Genomic DNA, 21,385 nt, shown 5'->3' with positions numbered 1-21,385 from the left:
CGCCCTGCCTTCCTCCTATTAGGTACGCGGGCGGGGCTGGGGCTTGAGGCGTTTCCAGCTGGGTGGAGATTGCGACGCTGAACGCAGACAATGGAGCGCGCGCTGGCTGTGCCCCAGCTGCCCCCGCACGACCCGAAGACCCCAGTGCTGTCGGTGGTGGATATGCACACCGGCGGCGAGCCCCTGCGCATCGTGCTAGCTGGGTGTCCGGAGGTCGTCGGCCCCACGCTGCTGGCTAAGCGGCGCTACATGCGCCAGCACCTTGACCACGTACGACGGCGGCTCATGTTCGAGCCCCGAGGGCACCGGGACATGTATGGAGCCGTCCTGGTGCCTAGCGAGCTGCAGGACGCACACCTAGGAGTCCTGTTCCTGCATAACGACGGCTACAGCTCCATGTGCGGCCACGCCGTCCTGGCGCTGGGCCGCTTCGCGCTCGACTTCGGGCTGGTGCCTGCGCCCCCGGCTGGCGCCCGCGAGGCCCGCGTCAACATCCACTGCCCGTGCGGGCTAGTGGCCGCGTTCGTGGCGTGCGAGGGCGGCCGCAGTCGCGGCCCGGTGCGCTTCCACAGCGTCCCGGCCTTCGCGCTGGCCACAGGTAACCCGCGGGACCCTCCTAGCTCCGGGTGGTGCCGCAACCGGGACGCAGCTAACAACACTAACAGTCTCGCACGAGCTGGAACCCAAAGGCGCAACTAACCCAACCCCAAAGCTCTTGCCACTAATAAAAAGGTAATTCTAAATCACTGCAAATGTGTTTTCGCATCTTAGCGTTGCAAATTTGTGCAGTGCTTGCAACTAGATTATCCTGCTGATTGCATCTGCCTCCGGTCTTGGGTGAGCCATGAGGAATATAGACTAACGTGCTCCCCTGTGCTCCCCTTACTCAGCACCTTGTTCGTCATCGTCATGCATTTTATAGAGGTTTTGTCTTTGGGTAAAGCAAAGTAAGCTAAGGTCAAGGAAAGAGCAAAAAACAGTGTACTGGGATTTCAAGCCAGGCTCAGTACACCTGATAGACGCATCATTATCATCTCTAAAACACTGTCTCCTTTTCTTCCTCTGCAAAAAGGGCGTTCCCCAGTTCTTTGGGAGAGAATTAAATAACAATGAATGAAGTAAGTAATTTATACATCATGATAATACAGGCACTGCTGTTTTTGTTTATGAACAGGGACAGATTTAGCCTGGGTTCAAATTCTGCTCAACCACTTAAACCCATGCAACCTTAATCAAATTACTTAACCTATTTGCGCCTGCGTTTCTGCATTTGTTGTCTTATAGAATTGTGATAAGTAAATGAAAGGTACTTAAAAGTAACAAAAAAATGTAAACTATATTCCTACAGACAGAGAGACTGCAGGATGTATGGGGTTGTTAAGAATTCTGTAGATGCGTAGGTCTTTGAGAGCCCCTGAGTGGTGCAAACTGTTAGCACGCTGGGTTGCTAACCAAAAGGTTGGAAGTTCAAATCTACACAGAAGCTCCTGGGAAGAAAAGCTAGGCAAACTACTTCAAAAAAAATCAGACTTGAAAACTCTATGAAGCACAGTTCTACTCTAACACATGGTGGGGTTGCCATGAGTTGGAGTTGGCTTCTTCTGCAACTGGTGTGTAAACCAGATACTGAACCTGTTGTCATGGAGTCAATTTTGACTCATAGCAACCCTATAGGACAGAGTAGAACTGCCTCATAGGGTTCCTTAGGCTGCAGTCTTTACAGGAGCAGATCACCGGATGTTTTCTTCCATGGAGTTGCTGGTATATTCAAACCACCAACCTTTCTGTTAGCAGGTGAGCGCTTAACTCTTGTGCCACCAGAGCCTCTTAAACTGGTATATAGAGCACTTAATAGGTTTTGGTGGGTTTCTTTGTACAGAGCCTTGTGTGTCATGTAAATCAGGGAGAGTCTATAAGTGCATTATGCAGATGACACAACCTTGCTTGCTGTAAGCGAAGAGGACTTGAAACACTTATTGATGAAGATCAAAGACCACAGCCTTCAATATAAATTGCACATCAACATAAAGAAAACCAAAATCCTCACAACTGGACCAGTGAGCAACATCATGATAAACGGAGAGAGATTGAAGTTGTCAAGGATGTCATTTTACTTGGATCCGCAATCAACAACCATGGAAGCAGCAGTCAAGAAATCAAAGGACCCATTGCAATGGGCAAATCTGCTGCAAAAGACCTCTTTAAAGTATTAAAAAGCAAAAATGTCACCTTGAAGAATAAGGTGTGCCTGACCCAAGCCATGATGTTTTCGCTCGCCTCATATGCATGCGAAAGCTGAATGATAAATAAGACCGAAGAATTGATGCCTTTGAATTTTGGTATTGGGGAAGAATATTGAATATACACCATGGACTGCCAGAAGAGTGAACAAATCTGTCTTGAAGAAGTACAACCAGAATGTTCCTTAGAAGCAAGGATAGTGAGACTATGTCTTACATATTTTGGACATGTTATCAGGAGGGATCAGTGCCTGGAAAAGGACATCATGCTTGGTAAATTAGAGGGTCAGCGAAAAAGAGGAAGACCCTCAATGAGATGGATTGACACAGTGGCTGCAACAGTGTACTCAAGCATAACAGTGATTGTGGGAATGGCGCAAGAGTGGGCAGTGTTTTGTCCTGTTGTACGTATGGTTGCGATGAGTCGGAATGGACTCAATGGCACCTAACAACAACAACAGCTGTAACCAAACCATTATAAAGAGGGAGATCCCTCATGGGGATGACTTGGCATGCTAGAATCTGGTCTCTGCATCTAAGGGGCTGAATTCCATCAGTTAGGATGCTTTAGTACTCATGACTAGAAGTGAGCTGGCAGTGAATTTAGTCAACCAGGAATAGGGTGATCACCTCTTCTCTTCAAAGTCTTCAAGCCATGCAGATCATCCTGTTCGAAAGTATTCAATCTTGATCTTCCCTGAGGAATTGGATTCCAGATTAGCCTAATTATGAATGATACAGTAATACCGCAGGCATTTGTCAGTCTTAGAGCAGCCTCAGCACCTGACACTTAAAGTTGATGAAGAATGCTTTTGCGGAAATTGATGCCACTTTCCCCTTTAGGAGAGAGTGGTGTCACATATGTATTGGGAAGGCATGTGAAGAGAAAAGGAGTTTATGTATAGGACTGCGTCTAAAAATCCTTAACAGTTAACCAGCGTGGTTACCTTTCCCTCTAGGCAACCCCAGCAGCAGATGGGAGCACTCCAGATTTTGTGGGAGGTGACAGCTGGCAGAGGATCATCCACCACATCATAACTGGGAGCTGTTTAGGGCAGGGGCAGCCAATCCCATACGCGCACTAGTTCTTGAGAGCATCACTGTGTGACAACGTCATAATTGGTGGGGATTAATGGTCACTTTGTATCATTAAAACAAAATCCTAAATTCTCTACTTTAAAAAATGCATAAAAATCAGACTGGTAGTGTTTAAAATCACTGCCTGACTTTGCACCTCTGCTGTGGTCTCTCCTGACCTCTATGACCTTCTGCAAGAGAGACCATGCCTCAGTGTAATCATGTGTAAAATGAAATGACAGCGATGGAGGGTCGCTGTGAGGATTAAATCAGCCCATTTCCAAGTGCCAGTAAGTAGTCAATGAATATTTAATGAGTAACCAAATAAATTCAGAGAATATACTGTATTAGCAAATATAACTGGTCATCGAGAGCTTTGTTCCCATTGGAAATTCAGCTTTTGCTTTAATACTGATATTATTGCACCCCTAATCTGTGCCAGGCACTCTGTACCCTTTATCACATGGAATTCTCAAAGTAATGATTTTTAGGGAGGAATGGCAATCCAATTCTATACACTGAGACACCAAGCCCAGACTGAGCGGCAGAACCAGGATCTACTAGGCTTATCAGACTGCTTTCCTCTCACCCTTAAAATTTTGGTAGTTTAAAGAGATTTGCTTCATTTTTCTGGAAAATTAATGTGTGACAACTCATTCATACATATAACATTTTAAAGTTTGTTTTTCTTTCTTCCAAACTCTAGAAAGGGAAAAGGCTGCGCTGTAGTCACATTTGTATCTCTTATATCTGCCACAATAATTGGCACACAGTAGGTGCTCACTAAACCTCAAGGAAAGTAAATTGAAATTTCTGTGACATGTTTGCATAGAAGAAAAGAAAAGGAAAACCTAACTTTTCGGATTGAGTTTTAGATAAAGGCCCCATATTTTTGTAGAAAGGTTTTGAGCTTTGGCATCTCCTGACTCCAGGCTCTGCCACTTATATGCTGAGTAATTCTGGGAATAAAGTGAAGATAATAGATAATACAATACCTACCTCTCAGCGCTAAGGAGCCTAATGTATGTAAAGTACGTGGCACGTAGGATAGACTCATTTGTGAAACAACTATCTTAATTTTCAATGTTCTACTTAAAATAGTCACTAAAGTAGTTCTATAAAATAGCAGCAGATTATTAATAGATAGAAATTAAAGATTGTCATGGAATGAATTGCATCCCCCAAAAATGTGTGTATCAATTTGGCTAGGCCATAACTCTCAGTATTGTGTGATGGTCCACCATTTTGTCGTCTGGTGTGATTTTCCTATGTGTTGGAAATCCTATCACTATGATGTTAATGAGATGGATTAGCAGCAGTTATGTTGATGAGATCTACAAGATTAGATTGTGTCTTAAACCAATCTCTTTTGAGATTTAAAGAGAGAAGTGAGCAAAGAGACACGGGGACTGCATACCACCAAGAAAGCAGTACCTGGAGCAGAGCGTGCCTTTAGGACCTGGGGTCCCTGCACCTGAGAAGCTCCTCAACCAGGGGAAGACTGATGACAAGGACCTCCCTCCAGAGCTAACAGAGAGAGAAACCTTCCTCTGGAGCTGATGCCATGAATTTGGATTTGTAGTTTACTAGACTCAGAATAAATTTCTCTTTGTTAAAGCCATCCACTTGTGGTATTTCTGTTATAGCAGCACGAGATAACTAAGGGAAACCCTGGTGGTGTAGTGGTTAAGAGCTATGGCTGCTAACTAAAAGGTCAGCAGCTCGAATCCATCAGGCGCTCCTTGGAAATTCTGGGAATCTGCTCTGTCCTATAGGGTCGCCATGAGCCGGAATTGACTCGATGGCAATGGGTAGATAACTAAGACAAAGATTATCTGATTCAAACCCCTGTTTTAAAGATAAGGAAACTGAAACTCCATGAGGTCAGTGATTCTGTAATGGCTTTATTCTGAGTGTTTGCCTGCAGGATAATTTAATGAGATGAAAGATGAGTAAATGTATACAGTTTATATAGAAAAATCTTTTTCTTTTGACATTATAGCTGAAGAAAGTAAATTTGTGAACGGGATCCAGTATCCTATCTACTTTAAACCATTCCACGTAGTTTGGTGGGAGCAGGGAGCTGCATTTTCCTTCATAGTTTTCATAGGTTGATGTCCCATGGATTTCTCTCTCTCTGCCTCTATGATGTTTCCTAGAAAGATCCTCCGAGTAGTTGTATGATTGGGGAAAGCATTACATTCAGATGTTCTATAATTATGCAAACATCTTTAAGTTAAAAATAGATACCTTGCTAAAGATCTATTATTGCCTAATACTTACTTACTTTATATATTTGCCTCATTCCTCTTTATGATGGGTGTAAAGTTATCAGATCCCACTTCTCTGGTACCAGATGTGTGGGTCAATCAAATGAATCTATCATCAATTCCATTTCTCTGCACATGCAGTACTTCTTCCAGAGTTAAATCAGACCTCACAAGTTAAAAGGTGCAGTCCTCCAGACTCCCAAAGACCTCAGACACCAGTGGCATTTGGGGTTTTCCCACTACCCCTTCAAGATGCCAGTGGTAAATTCGGGGATCCCAAGGGCTCCCTTCACTTCAGACCTCTGGCTACAAATTATGGGATGCCCTCTACTCCCTCAAAATACCAGCCATAATCTCAAAGGCCACTGGTGCCCCCTCACTACTGACTTGCTGGTTCCCCCTACTCCCTTGGGTTTGATAATTCACTAGAACAATTCACAAACCTCAGGAAGCACTGTACTTGTGATTACAGTTTTATTATAGCAAGAAGGATTCAAACGAAGAGGTACACAGGACAAGGTTCAAGAGGGTTCTCAGCAAGGAGCTTCCAAGTCCCAAAAAAGGGATGCATACACTCCCACGTGCATGGATGTCTTTGACCAACCAGGAAGTCCATGGAGCTTCCACATCCAGAGCCTTTATTGGGACCTCATTCTGTAGGCATTATTGATTGAATCAGACCTCTCTCCATTCAGCTGATATGAAGTGGGTCTTTCTCGCCTAGCCAACATGAGTCACCCATTAGCATAAACGCTCAGATGTGGTCTGGAGGCCTCATCAAAGACACGTACTGGGGAAATTCCAAGGTTTTAGAGGTTATCTGTCAGGACCAAGGACAAAGACAAAATTCTTTAGATAAAGTTAAAATTTCTATCCCACAGTGTGAAAAGATCTCCCCCCATCTCCACAGAAATAAATATGGTTAAAATGCTGTGAATTTTTTGCCAGAATATTAAAAACAAACTTATTTTCAAATACGTATTTTTTAGACCTCACAGTCGATGTTCCTGGTCATGGAAAGGTGGTGGTAGACATAGCATATGGTGGCACCTTTTATGCCTTTGTCAGTGCTGAAAAGTTCGGACTCGACGTTTGTTCTGCAAAGACAAGGGACCTTGTAGATGCGGCAAGTGCAGTGACGGAAGCAGTGAAAGCTCAGGTCAGTACAATTGCTGCCTTAGTAACAAACGCTCTTGTGTGGCATGGAGGAAATATAAATTACTGTGCCTGTAAAGAAATGAAATATGTATTTAAATTATTAGTAGTACTAAGAATACGTTAGTGGTTAAAATCTTAGGTTCTAGAGCCAGACTACCTGGGAGTTCCAGCCTTGCCATCTGTAATGTTTGCAACCTTTATAACCTTGGACAATTAAATAATCTCCGTGTGCCTCAGTTTCCTATCTGTAAGATGGAAATTGCATTTTACAGATGTAAATGTACTAAATAGGTTTGTGGTAAGAATTAAATCAGTCAATATAGATGATAAAAAACATAGAACAATGCCTGCCTGGTAATAAATGTTCAAGAAATGATAACTATTATTAATAACATATATTATTATAGTTTGTGGCTATTTAAGCATACAGTAAGTACATAGTATTCCACTAATTTGCAATTCATGTGGTTTGATCATTCTCTCTGTAAAACTTGAAAATAATAAATGTAAAATATAGTATACAAAATAATTTTATCGGGTCTAAGAAGGCTTTCTCTTCATGAAAAACAATAATTCCTACTTGGGGAATTTTTCCTATATTGCTAAGAAGCTACTCAAGCAACTCTAGTTTTGGCTTGGGAAAACTATTCTGATAAAGTCAGTTTAGATAACAAAGAAGTCTAGAATATTCTTTCATTTCTAGCATAAGTCTGCCATTTTACCTTGAAACTGGGACCTACAAATAAAACACATATACAGTATTTGAATGCTTTGGCATATGAGAATTATTATTCTAAGTAAAAAATGACTTATGATAGTATCTAATATACTTATACTAGTAATTATTAATGGACCTATTTTCCTTAATACTTCTGAGGCTTTAATTTAACATAATGTATAATTTAAATATCAAAATGAACATGTATACTATATTGCAGTTCTAAATTATTCTTTCTCCAGGTCTGTCAATACACTGTGTTGGAATTATTTTGTCATAGTAACTTCTGAAATTCCAAATTTACATCAATTTTCTTGTTTCATTAAGCAGATGGTAAAAGTTTAAGAGTAAACAATTTGGCACAAAATAATTTCACCTGACTTTTAATGAAATCAATACAAAAAAGCTTAGTTTTCTTTAAAAAAAAAAATTCATTTTGAACTTCTCACTAAAGCTTGAACCTCTCACCAAGGTGTATGGAGGGGGGTTACATTGGGGAGTGGGATTCTGAGAAAGATATGAGAAATGTTTCTTTTAGTTACACATCAGGCAGTAGAACTATTTTGTGAATGCCTGACCATTCATACTGCTGATATAGATTGCAGGAAAGGCCTTTGGAGGGGGGACTTAATACAATATAAATTCATCTTCAGGTATTTATTCTCTTAACATTTACAAGCACTTACTGTCTGCTGGACACTTTGCTAAATACTGGAAATCCAAAGGAAAAACAAACCCCATCCAAGGAGCTTGGCGTTAAGGGGGAAGAAGCATGCCTCTTGTTATGAATTGAATTGTGTCCCCCAAAAAGATACGTTGAAGTCCTAACCTCCAGTACCTGTGAATGTGACCTTGTTTGGAAATTGGTTGAAGATGCTATCAGTTAAGTTAATATGAGGTCATACTGGAGTAGGGTCCTAACCCAATCCAAGTGGTGTCCTTATAAAAAGAAGAGAAGAGACAGAGACCCAGAGGGAAGTTGGCCCTTTGAAGATGGAGGCAGAGATTGGGATATGTCTACAAGCTGAGGAATGCCAAAAACTACCAGACACCAGCAGAAGCTAGGAAGAGGCAAGGAAAGATCTTCCTCCAGAACCTTCAGAAAGAACATGGCCATGCTGATGACCTGAATTCAGACTTCTATCCTCTAGAACTATGAGACAATACATTTGTGTTGTTTTCAGCCACTCACTTTGTGGTACTTTGTTATGGCAGTCCTAGGAAACTAGTACACCTGGGAGTGGTGTGATGTTGTAACAGTGCTATTGTAGTCATAAGGATGACAACAACAACAAAAAAAACCCATTGCCATCAGTCGATTCTGACTCATAGCAACCCTACAGAACAGACTAGAGCTGCCCTATAGGGTTTCTAAGGAGCAGCTGGTGGATTCAGACTGCCCACCCTTTGGCTAGCAGCCAATCTTAATAACCGCTGTGTCATCAGGGCTTCTGCACAGTTGGGCCTGAGCGTGCTTTACTATCGACATGACTTAGCTGCTTTGCCAGTGCCTGCTGCTCTCTGTATGTGTCAGCTGATTTTCACGGTACCAGCTGACTTCATCCTCTACGATTACGCTTTTTTTTCTTTTAGTTATTCAGTTATTTCTCTTACCTAATACTATCTACATCCTTATGCCTTTGCTTGCTTGTGGCCTCTCACGCCCTCGACTCTATCAGTGCTATTAACTTCCACTTTGGATACTCACTGCCTGATTTTTCCATGCACCCCCTTCAGGCTCCTGTGAATGAAAATATGATAGCCTTAGCTCATGAGCAACCGTGGCCAGCCTGTGATCTGGCCTTCCTGGAAACAGGACTACAAAGAGTGTGTATGTTCAGGGTTGGGGGGTATATAAAATAAGGCTGTTCCTTTAGTAGAAGCTCTATGCAGAACGTTTTTAGAAGGGACTCAAAGCGCAGTAAGAATCGTAACTTCCAATAAAACTGTGTATTCATCTAGGCAGAGATGCTTTTCCCAGAGAGGTATTCCATAAATGCACAAATGATAAAGATCAAACAGTTACGTCTAAGAGTTCCCCATCTGCATTATTTATAAAGATAAGTTTGAATATATTTGTCTCACATATGGGTTTTTTGTTGTCATTGTTATTTTCAGTTTAAAATTAATCATCCTGATAGTGAAGATCTTGCCTTTCTGTATGGAACTATATTAACAGATGGAAAAGATGCTTATAGCGAGGAACCAACCACCAACATCTGTGTGTTTGCAGATTCACAGGTATTGAAACTGCAATTTTAAGCACGAAAGCTGGATAATGTGGAACTGAAATTTTGTTCTCTCCCCAGCTAGCCCCTCCACCTTTCTATGCCCCAGTTTCTTTAGCTCGGAAAAACGAGGATAATGCTTGCTCTATGTATCTTACAGGGTTGTTGCCGTGCAGATAATGTGAGGTAATAGGTAAAATGTCTGACACAAATTCTCTATACGGTTATCTTCCATTATGTGAATTCAGCTTCTGTTCACATACTGTAAGGAATTCTTTCTTTTTCTTTGTCGCCAGGATGTGTACATGGCTTGTGTCCAGTATCAGGTTCTTGTGAGCTAGATGACAAAACAGTTTTATTGAGAGAAGTAAATATTAAATATGCTTTACTTGTAGACTTCCTATCTTCATTAGGGAAGTTCCTCATGTGACTCGCATAAGGAAATGAGCTCTCCAGATCCCACATAACTGGGAATTCTGTATTCTATTGATCTGTTCTATGACAAACGTAGTTTTACTCTTTATAACAAAGCCATTTTGAAGTAAGATTTCTTTACCTCAGAGACTCTGCTACGCAATGGGTATGTTATTTGTTGCATGATGTATTTGAAACAGTGTTTAAGTCTAATGTGAGAGAAAATGCTGTTTCCCTATTCCTGATATTTCCAGCCATGTGAGGGGATCCCCACTAGTGTAACCCTCTTGGCCTCTCTCCACCCCCTCATTCTCTGTGTCCCAGGGCAGGAGGAGGGACTTAAACCAATTGGGGGAGTTGGAGAGGAGAAATTAGGGATAGAAGATGCCTGCAGAATGTAGGTGCTGCACTCTGCTTCTCCAGGGGTTATATGGCAATGCTTACAAGTAAAAAAGGTGATATTTTGGTCTCCACCTGCCTTACTACTTTGACTTATTTCTCAGTCAGTTCTGAACTCAAGTGAGGAAAAACGGTGCTTTTTTATTGGGCATCTTCTAATCTCAATATTTTTGGTGATAATTTCTTTGAAATGGAATTTTATCTCTGCTCACTTTCATAATACAGAGTTAAGGTAATTTACTGTGCAATTTGGCACTAGTATTAATTTTCTGTTTGTTCTATATTTTACTGAAAAGCCTTTCTAGCTTGTCATTACTTTTATGCATGAGAGTTACTACTGCTTAAGACATGTAGACAAGATTTCTCTAAATTCCCTCTATACTTTTTAAAACGTTACATTGTTAAGTTGAAGGTATAATGTAAATAATTTTAAAATATTTTAAAGGCAAATTTATTAAGATTTACAACAATTGTATCACATAATATATATGTAGTTTTGTTTTAGATCTGAAGACGTTTAAAAATATCTACTGTAGGCAATACGTTTTACAGCCTATAGAAATTAAGTTCTGTATCACCCTTAATAAAACACAAAAAAAGCCTCAGAAATATTACAGACTTTTATATCTGATTTGTATCCTACCAAAACCAAATCCATTGCCGTCAAGTTGATTCTGACTCATAGTGATCCTTGTTTTTGTTAGTTAGGTACCATCGAGTCAGCTTCTACTCATAGCGACCCTGTGTACAACAGAATGAAACACTGCCTGGTCCTGCACCATCCTCACAGTTGTTACACTTGAGCCCATTGTTGTAGCCACCATGTCAGTCCATCTCGTTGAGGGCCTTCCTCTTTTTCATTGACCCCCAACTTTTATCAAGCATAATGTCCTTCTCCAGGGACTGATCCCTTCTAATAACATGTCCAAAGTATGTGAAACATAGTCTTGCCATCCTTGCTTCTAAGGAGCATTCTGGTTGTACTTCTTATGAGACAGACTTGTTCGTTCTTTTGGCAGTTCATGGTATATTCAGTATTTTTTGCCAGCACCTCAATTCTAAGGCATCAGTTCTTCTTTAGTCTTCCTTATTCCTTGTCCAGCTTTCGCATGCATATAAGGCCATTGAGAACATGTTTTGGCTTGGGTCAGGGACACCGTAGTCTCCGAGACTTTTTCAACACTTTAAAAAGGTCTTTTGGAGCAGATTTGCCCAGTGCAATGCGCCCTTTGATTTCTTGACTGCTGCTTCCATGGGTGGTGATTGTGGATCCAAGTAAAATGAAATCCTTGACAACTTCAATCTTTTCTCCATTTACAGTGATGTTCCTTCTTGGTCCAGTTGTGAGAGTTTTTGTTTTCTTTATGTTGAGGTGTAATCCATACTGAAGGCTGTGGTCTTTGATCTTCATCAGTAAGTGCTTTAAGTCCTCTTCACTTTCAGCAAGCAAGTTTGTGTCATCTGAATATAGCAATCCAGCTTCTCAGATTATTTGTTCAGCATACAGATTGAATAAGTATGGTGAAAAAATACAACCCTGACGCACACTTTTCCTAACTTTAAACCACACCGTATCCCCTTGTTCTGTCTGAACCGCTGGCTCTTGATCTGTGTACAGGTTCCTCATGAGCACAACTAAGTGTTCTGAAATTTCCATTGTTCATAATGTTATCCATAGTTTGTTATGATCCACACAGTCAAATGCCTTTGCATTGTCAGTAAAACACAGGTGAACATCTTTCTGGCATTCTCTGCTTTCAGCCAGGATCCATCTGACATCAGCAATGATATCCCTGGTTCCACATCCTCTTCTGAATCTGGCTTGCATTTCTGGCAGTTCCCTGTCCATATACTGCTGCAGCAGCTTTTGAATGATCTTCAGCAAAATTTTACTTGAGTGTGATATTAATGATGTTGTTCCAGAATTTCCGCATTTGATTGGATCACCTTTCTTGGGAATAAGCATAAATACTAATCTCTCCCAGTCAGTTGGCCAGGTAGCTGTCTTCAAAATTTCTTGATATAGACGAGTGAACACTTCCAGTGCTACATCTGTTTGCTGAAACATCTCAGTTGGTATTCCGTCAATTCCTGGAGTCTTGTTTTTTGCCAATACCTTCAGTGCAGCTTGGACTTCTTCCTTCAGTACCATCTGTTCCTGATCTTATGCTACCTCCTGAAATGGTTGAATGTCAACCAATTCTTTTTGGTATAGTAACTCTTTGTGTTCCTTCCATCTTCTTTTATTGGTTCCTGCTTCATTTAATATTTTCCCTGTAGAATCCTTCAGTATTGCAACTCAAGGCTTGAATTTTTTCTTCAGTTCTTTCAGCTTGAGAAATGCCGAACATGTTCTTCCCTTTTGGTTTTCCTCCTTCAGGTCTTTGCACATGTCATTATAATACCTTATCTACTCGAGCTGCCCTTTGAAATCCTCTATTCAGCTCTTTGACTTCATCATTTCTTCTGTTTGCTTTAGCTACTCGACGTTCAAGAGCAAGTTTCAGAGTCTCTTCTGACATCCATCTTGGTCTTTTCTTTATTTCCTGTCTTTTTAATGACTTCTTGCTTTCTTCATGTTTGATGTCATTCCACGACTCTTCTGGTCTTTGGTCGTTAGTCTTCAACACGTCAAATCTATTCTTGAGATGGTCTCTAAATTCAGATGGGATATTGAGTCGGAATCGACTCGACGGCACTGAGTTTCTGAGTTATACTCAAGGTAGTATTTTGGCTCTTGTGGACTTGTTCTAATTTTCTTAATTTCAACTTGTATATGAGCAATTGATGGTCTGTTCCACAGTTAGCCCCTGGCTTTATTCTGACTGATGATATTGAGCTTTTCCATAGTCTCTTTCCACAGATGTAGTCGATTTGATTCCTGTGTATTCCATCTGACGAGGTCCACATGTATATTGCCATTTATGTTGGTAAAAAAGGTATTTGCAGTGAAGAAGTCATTGGTCTTGCAAAATTCTATCATGGGATCTCTAGCATCGTTTCTATCACCAAGGCCATATTTTCCAACTACTGATCATTCTTCTTTGTCTCCACCTTTTGCATTCTAATTACCACTAATTATCTATGCATCCTGACTGCAGGTTTGATCAATTTCAGACTGCAGAAACTGATAAAAATCTTCAGTTTCTTCATCTCTGGCCTTAGTTGTTGGTGCATAAATTTGAATAATGGTCGTATTAACTGTCTTCCTTGTAGGTGTATGAAATATTATCCTATCACTGATAGCATTGTACTTTAGCAGAGATCTTAAAATGTTCTTTTTGACGATGAATGCAAGGCCATTCCTCTTCAAGTCATCATTCCCAGCATAGTAGACCATATGATTGTCTGATTCAAAATGGCCCATACAAGTCCATTTCAGCTCACTAATGCCTAGAGTATCGAGGTTTATGTGTTCCATTTCATTTTTGACGATTTCCAATTTTCCTAGATTCATACTTCATACATTCCAAATTCTAATTATTAATGGATGTTTGTAGCTGTTTCTTCTCATTCTTGCCACATCAACAAATGAAGGTCCTGAAAGCTTGATTCCATCCACATCATTAAGGTTGACTGTACTCTGAGGAGGCAGCTCTTCCCTAGTTGTATTCTGAGTGCCTTCCAACCTGAGGGGCTCATCTTCTGGCACTATATCAGACAGTGTTCCGCTTCTATTCATAAGCTTTTCACTGGCTAAGTTTCAGAAATACACCACCCAGCCCGCCTTCCTAGTCTGAGTCTGAAAGCTCAGCTAAAACCTGTCCACCTTGGGTAACCCTGTTGGTATTTGAATACTGGTGGTATAAGTTCCAGCATCACAGCAACACACAAGCCCCTATAGTATGACAAACTGACAGACGCATGGGGGATAGTGACCCTATAGGACAGAACAGAACTGCCCCATAGGGTTTCTGAGGAGTGGCTGGTGAATTCGAACTGCTGACCTTTGGTCAGCAGCCGAGCTCTTAAGTACTGCACCACCAGGGCTCCATTTATATCCTACAATAATGAATTTTAATACACAAGGAATTCTGCAAAGACCTTATATAATAAAATCAAGTATGCTATTTCCCATATTTTATTTTTAAATTTACATAATATACATATACGCACATACACATTTTCATTTGTCTTGAAACAGGTTGACAGAAGTCCTACAGGCTCAGGAGTGACAGCCCGAATTGCCTTACAGTATCACAAAGGGCTTCTAGAACTAAACCAGACCAGATCCTTTAAAAGCAGTGCAACTGGCTCAGTATTCACTGGGAAGGCCGTGAGGGTAAGTGACGCACCCTTAGCTTCTTGTTTATAAACGTGTTGTTTATGAGACCCAAGAGGCCTGAGTTGTATATTAAGTTTCTTCTCAGTTCTGAGAAGAGAAATTTTAAAGCAGGCCTGTAAAAGCCTCTGTTCAACTGGGGCAGTAGTTATCAAAGTACAGTCTTGAGGCCCCTGGTGGTCCCCAAGTCTTTCCCAGGGGTCCAACAAGGTCAAAATTATTTTTATAATAATACTAAGACATTATTTTTCACTCTCATTCTCTCATGAGAATGAGACTGAATGAGTGGTATTCTCCAGAGACTACATGATGTGTGATATCCCAATAGACTGAATACAGAAGCAGATATGAGAATTTAGCTCTCTTCTATTAAGCCAAACATTAAACAGATTTGCAAAAATGAAAAGTAGTGCTACATCATTAAATGTTTTTGTTTTGGAAATTTTTTTCACAAGAAATGTTATTTATGTTAACATGTAATGGGTTTATTATTTAAATGCATTAATAAGTATTTTTAAATTCTGTTTAAATTGCCAAGTAATAAATATTGATACATAAGCTACATAAACAAAAACACTTTGAGATCCTCAAATCTTAAGATGTATAGGAGTCCTAAGACCAAGAAATTTGAAAACCACTAAACTCGTGTTTGGCTGGTTTTGTTTTGTCTTAGTATTATGTAGGATTGTTTCATTTTCTATAAAAGGATGAGAAGGTCTTGGAGAGTTGTGGAAAACAGAATTTTTGTAATGAAATCAAATTTTAAATGTGCTAACAAAACTGATTAATGAGACCTCTTAGTAAATGAATCATCTCCTAAAGAGACCTTTGACATAGCAAACAATCTATCCTAACATAGCTGTTTTTAAAGCTTGGTTTCTCTGAATATTGACTTTTCTTTAAGTTAAAACCATTGTAGTCAAGTAAATGCTGACTCATAGTGGCCCTGTAGGACAGAGCAGAACTGCCCCATAGAGTTTCCAAGGCTGAAATCTTTACAGAAGCAGACTGCCACATCTTTCTCCCACGGAGCGGCTGGTGGGTTCAAGTCACTAACCTTTTAGCTAGCAGATGAGCGCTTAACCACAGTGTCACCAGGGCTCCTTATTCTTTAAGTTAGATGTTCCTATATTATATAGTGACCTTATGATATGCCAAACTCATTTATTTTTTATGCAGAGATTTAGAACACATTGTCTTAAGCATTTGAAGTTGAAAATATACAATAATAATTTACATTTACTGGGTGCTTTTCTGTGGGTTGGTCTCCAAGCTGAGCACTTTATACACGTCATCTCATTTAATCCTCACAAGAATCCTAGGGGGCCAGTACTATTATTGTCCTTTTTTAGCACATGATAAAATGGAGAATTAGAGAGGCTAGGTAGTTTGCCAGAGGTCAAACAGTGAGTAGCGAACCAGGATGTGAACTTAGGTCTCTGGACTCTAATCCAGTGCTGTTTAGCATTGCATTATACTATTAGACAAAGCAGAAGTTTTCAGTGAGGCTTTATGTTATAGCAGCTTTATAAAAATATAATAAAGTTACTGTACCATAGTCTAATATTTGACATTTTAGCTTGGAACCTCAGTTATTCATATTTAAAAATTAGAAAAGGATCTGTAGGTAATATTTGAAGTTATTTCTCTTATAGTTATTAATCATACTTGCCAAAATATCTTCACGTGCACCATACTCCTTTCCTCTCTGTCTAGGCCCTTTCAGGCTCTCTGGTTGTACCTTCTCAGTCTCCTTCCCTTCCCCAGCTTCCTCTTCTAGTCCTTCCACTTAGGTATCCCCAGCATTCCTCCTTAGCTTCCTTCTCATCTCACTTACCTACAGTTTAACGCCCCTGAGCAATTTCATCCCCTTCTGAGGCTTTAACTCTGTACCATTCACTGCTGATGACTTCCGGACCTTAATCCCTGCCCTGTCCCTCTCTCCTGTCTCTATGCTCCCGACTGTCACTGTGCTTAACTCTGATTGTTCCAGAGATGTCTCAAACTCAACTTGTTAAAAAGTTCTTTTTTGACAATGTTGAATCCATGAAACATTTCATAACATGGAGAAATCTGGAAGACATTATGCTGAGTGAAATCAGTCAATTGCAAAAGGACAAATATTGTATAAGACCCCTATTAAAAGAACTGGAGAAACAGTTTAAGCAGAGAACAAAATACTCTTTGATGGTTATGGGGCGGGGGGAGGGCGGAAGGGAGGGAGAGGGATATTCACTAATTAGATAGTAGCTAAGTTTCATCTTAGGTGAAGGGAAAGACAATACACAATACAGGAGAGGTCAACAACAACTAAACCAAAAACAAAGAAGTTTCCTTAATAAACTGAACACTTCAAAGGCCAATGTAGCAGGGGCGGGGGTTTGAGGACCATGGTTTCAGGGGACATTTAAGTCAATTGGCATAATAAAATCTGTTAAGAAAACATTCTACAACCCACTTTGGAGAGTGGCGTCGGGGGTCTTAAACACTAGCAAGTGGCCGTCTAAGATGCATCATCAATTGGTGTCAACCCACCTGGAACAAGGAAGAATGAAGAACACCAAAGATACAAAATAATTATGAGCCTAAGAGACAGAAAGGACCACATAAACCAGAGACTACATCAGCCTGAGACCAGAAGAGCTAGGTGGTACCCAGCCACAACCGATGACTGCCCTGAAACGGAACTCAACAGAGAAACCCTGAGGGAGCAGGAGAGCAGTGGGATGCAAACCCCAAATTCTCATAAAAAGACCAGACTTAATGGTCAGACTGGGACTGAAGGGACCCTGGAGGCCATGGACCCCAGACCTTCTGTTAGCCCAGGACAGGAACCATTCCCAAAGCCAACTTTCAGACAGGGATTGGACTGGAATAGGGGATGGAGAATGATACTGGTGAAGAATGAGCTTCTTGGATCAAGTGGTCGCATGAGACTATGTTGACATCTCCTGTCTGGAGGGGAGATGAGAGGGCAGAGGGGGCCAGAAGCTACCCAAATGGACACAAGGAGAGATAGTGGAGGGAAGTACTGTGCTATCTCATCAGAGGGAGAGCAATTAGGAATGTATAGCAAGGTGTATGTAAATTTTTGTATGAGAGACTGACCTGATTTGTATACTTTCACTTAAAGCACAATTTAAAAAAAAAAAAACCCATTGGGGGGAAGAAAAAAAAGTTCTTTCTTCCTTCTTCAGTGGGCTCCTCCTTCTCTCATTCCCATCTTGGTTAATGCCATTACTAGCTTCACTTCCAAGCTAGAAACTATAAAAAAAAAAAACTATGGGCATCATTAATTTATTCCTATTCCTCATCTCCCACATGTATCAGTCACCAGGTCTGTCCTCCACAGTGTCTCTGTGTTATGTTCTCTTCCATCCTCACTAAAGACTGCCCTAGTAACTCTGGATTCAGCCAATGAATTAAGGTTACCTCTTAACTGGTTTCTGGGTTCCTAGTCTTTTTCATCTCCAATTTGTCCTCTATAGCTTAACTTACCTAAAACAAGTTTCATCATGTCTCTCTCCTAAAGACCTTCCATTGCCTGTCGGACTAATCCTTAGATTTTCTTTAAAATGATAAAAATCACGAGTATAACTTTTAGGCCAGATATGAGTGCAATATTTTGATATTAAACTCCCTTCATTGTCTTTTTTGCAGGAAGCAAAATGTGGTGATTTTAAAGCTGTTATAGTGGAAGTATCAGGACAAGCCCATTACACAGGTACAGCAAGCTTTATGGTAGAAGACGATGACCCATTGAAGGATGGATTTCTTCTCAAGTGACTTCTTCCATGACTTTTAAGAGATTTCTTTTAAGGCAATTATTATCTTTAAGTAATTTTTCTCTAAATCATGTGAAAAACAATATCTGATGTTTAAACATGTAAACTAACTTCCATTCTATCTAAAATAGTATGCTGTGGCTAAATTTAAAGTCACCATACCTATTTGGAGGCCCTGGTGGTACAGTGGTTAAGAGCTCAGCTGCTAATCAAAAGGTTGGCAGTTTGAATCCACCAGCCACTCCTGGGAAACCCTATGGGGCAGTTCTACTCTGTCCTGTAGGGTTGCTATGAGTTGGAATTGATTCAGTGGCAATGGGGTTGGTTTTTTTGGTTTATACCTATTTAAGGAGCCCTGGTGGCAAAGTGGTTAAGCACTTGGCTGCTAATTGAAAGGTTGGTGGTTCAAACCCACTGGCTGCTCCATGGGAGAAAGATGTGGCAGTCTGCTTCCATAAAGATTACTGTCTTGGAAACCCTATGGGGCATTTCTGTCTGTCCTATACGGTCACTATGAGGCAGAATTGATTCGATGGCAACAGGTTTGGGTTTTTTTTGTTGTTGTTGTTCTAATGCCTCATATTTGCAAATGTGTATTGGAATCAATCTCACATCTGGAATACAAAATGCCAAAAGTTCAGAGTCTTTTTCTAGTTATTTCATATTAGGTAAAACTAAAACCTTATTATTTCTACTTTTTAAAAATATTACTCTGTGGTAATTGTTATTTTGTTTTAAAGACTTTGAATGATCTCTTGAATAGTAGCATTCGCAACAATGAACCTCACCAATTCGTTATTTTAGTCTTTCACTTTTTTAGTGAAATAGCATCCTGTCTATAAGCAGCATGTAAGGAAGATGGATAATTATAAGGTAATCAACACTTAACATAAATAGACTGGGAAAGAGGGGGGAGGAGTCGGTTTTCTTTGACTAACCAGTTGCCATCTCATCGGTTCTTTCTTTGACTAGTTATTGTTATAGCTGCTGCTGGGACGTTTTCTTTGCTGCAAAGCCTAGCTCCTATATCCACAGCTAACTGGGGTCTCATAAACTGATGTGAGAAGACTTTTGCTGTATCTTTTAGGCTTTTATAAAAGGAATTGCCTATTGCATCACCAAAATGCAGGTACACGAAGATTTAATCATTACAGTGGGATAAGCCTCCTACTTTACTAACTGCATCCTAGGTAGATTTAAAACACAAAAGACATGTTAACTATTGGAATTCTTGCTAGTTAATAATTGTGAGCCTGTTAAAAATATTTGATCATTATCAGTAATTATAAATTGAAGCATTAAGATAGTTCTTTTAACACGTGATGCTCTCAGGAGCTCAGTAGACTCTTTGTAAGGTAGGTAATAGTATTTTATTTCTGAGCATACGCAAACTGAAGCATTTAATTCATTTTAACTGGCCTTGTCACCCAGCAAGTATGTGTAGACCCAGTTATTAGGTGTGTATTTGAATTACCTGACCAAAATGAAGGCTATACAGTTAATGTTCTTGATGTCTCTATTACACAAAAATAAAGATCTTTCTCACTAATTCTCTATAAAATTCTGTTTGCCAAAAAAAAAAAAAAAAAACCACTTACCTCCAGAAAATGGCACTGTCACTAACTCAGTAAAAAAAACCCACTGCCGTCGAGTCAATTTCGATTCATAGCGACCTTATAGGACAGAGTAGAACTGCCCGATAGAGTTTCCAAGGAGCGCCTGGTGGATTTGAACTGCCGATCTCTTGGATAGCAGCTGCAGCACTTAACCACTATGCCACCAGGGTTTCCACTAACTCAATATGACCAGGTAATTTAGATTAAGAAGTTTGCATACCTGTTTTTTTTTTTAGTAAATATGCCCAAAACCCATTGCCGTCGGGTCAATTCCAATTCACAGGGACCCTATAGGGCAGGGTAGAACTCCAAGGAGCGGTTGGTGGATTTGAACTGCCTGCCTTTTGCTTAGCAGTCAAGCTCTTAACCACTGTACCACCAGGGCTCCAAGTAAATATAGAACTGCTGTTTTTTTTCAAGTACCACAAGTTACATTAATTTTGAAAAAAAGAATGCATACTTTTTTTAAAGTTTCATTTTATAGCATCCATAATGTGCCGCCAAATCTATCCTCCATTTTAATGAAGTACAGTATAAAATGGGTCTTATTATCTCATGACTACTAAGGGTGAGGAGGAGTATTTTATCACAGACATTGTTTAGTATTATCAACACTTGGTGATAATAAAAATCAGACTGACTTTTAGTCGGTTTTATGATTTTTTTATCTCTTCAGTGTACCCCTCCGCCATCCACTGCAGCTCGCAGACTACCCCCACTGCCCTGCCCTTAGTATGCCGCTGCTTTTATCCAATTTATACATTTGATGACAATGGGCTCAGATGTGTTAAATAACTGGGCTAAGGTCACATTGTTGTCACTGTTGTTAGCTGCTATGGAGTCAGCCCCTGACTCATGGCAACCCCATGTGTTACAGAGTAGAACTGCTCCATAGGGTTTTTCTTGCCTATAATCTTTATGGAAGTAGTTTGCCAGGCCTTTCTTCCAAGGAGCTTCTAGGTGGGCTTCAATTGCCAGGCTTTAAGTTAACAGCCAATTGCAAGCCACTTGTACCACCCAAACTCCTTAAGGTCACATTAAAAAAAAAAAAAAATTACTGCCTTTGAGTTGATTCCGACTCATAGCAACCCTATAGGACAGAGTAGAATTTTCCCAGAGGGTTTCCATGGCTATACAGAAACAGACTGTCACATCTTTCTCCTGTGGAGCAGCTGTGGGCTTGAACCGGCCAACCTTT

The 21,385-nt window shown here is 40.3% G+C and overlaps 1 protein-coding gene across 1 annotated transcript; it reads left to right on the top strand.

Annotated features, from left to right (window-relative positions):
* Positions 1–21: 21 nt before the first annotated feature.
* L3HYPDH (trans-L-3-hydroxyproline dehydratase) lies at positions 22–20,933 on the top strand. The gene is made up of 5 exons (XM_049897873.1): positions 22–598; positions 6,577–6,746; positions 9,582–9,704; positions 14,649–14,786; positions 18,447–20,933. Exons 1-5 carry the CDS (start codon positions 91–93, stop codon positions 18,570–18,572), a joined length of 1,065 nt encoding a protein of 354 aa, XP_049753830.1. The 5' UTR covers positions 22–90; the 3' UTR covers positions 18,573–20,933.
* The last annotated feature ends 452 nt before the right edge of the window (positions 20,934–21,385 follow it).

This window comes from Elephas maximus, chromosome 10 (assembly GCF_024166365.1).
Source record: "Elephas maximus indicus isolate mEleMax1 chromosome 10, mEleMax1 primary haplotype, whole genome shotgun sequence".
NCBI classification, from domain to species: Eukaryota; Metazoa; Chordata; class Mammalia; order Proboscidea; family Elephantidae; genus Elephas; species Elephas maximus.
The sequence above is the reverse complement of the archived record's forward strand: the minus strand, read 5'-3'. Positions and strand labels throughout refer to the sequence as shown.

Coding starts and splice junctions, on each gene's coding strand:
- L3HYPDH (XM_049897873.1), top strand. CDS start 91: ATGGAGCGCGCGCTGGCTGTGCCCCAGCTGCCCCCGCACGACCCGAAG. Junction 599..6,576: donor GGCCTTCGCGCTGGCCACAG/GTAACCCGCGGG, acceptor CGTATTTTTTAG/ACCTCACAGTCGATGTTCCT. Junction 9,705..14,648: donor GTGTGTTTGCAGATTCACAG/GTATTGAAACTG, acceptor GTCTTGAAACAG/GTTGACAGAAGTCCTACAGG.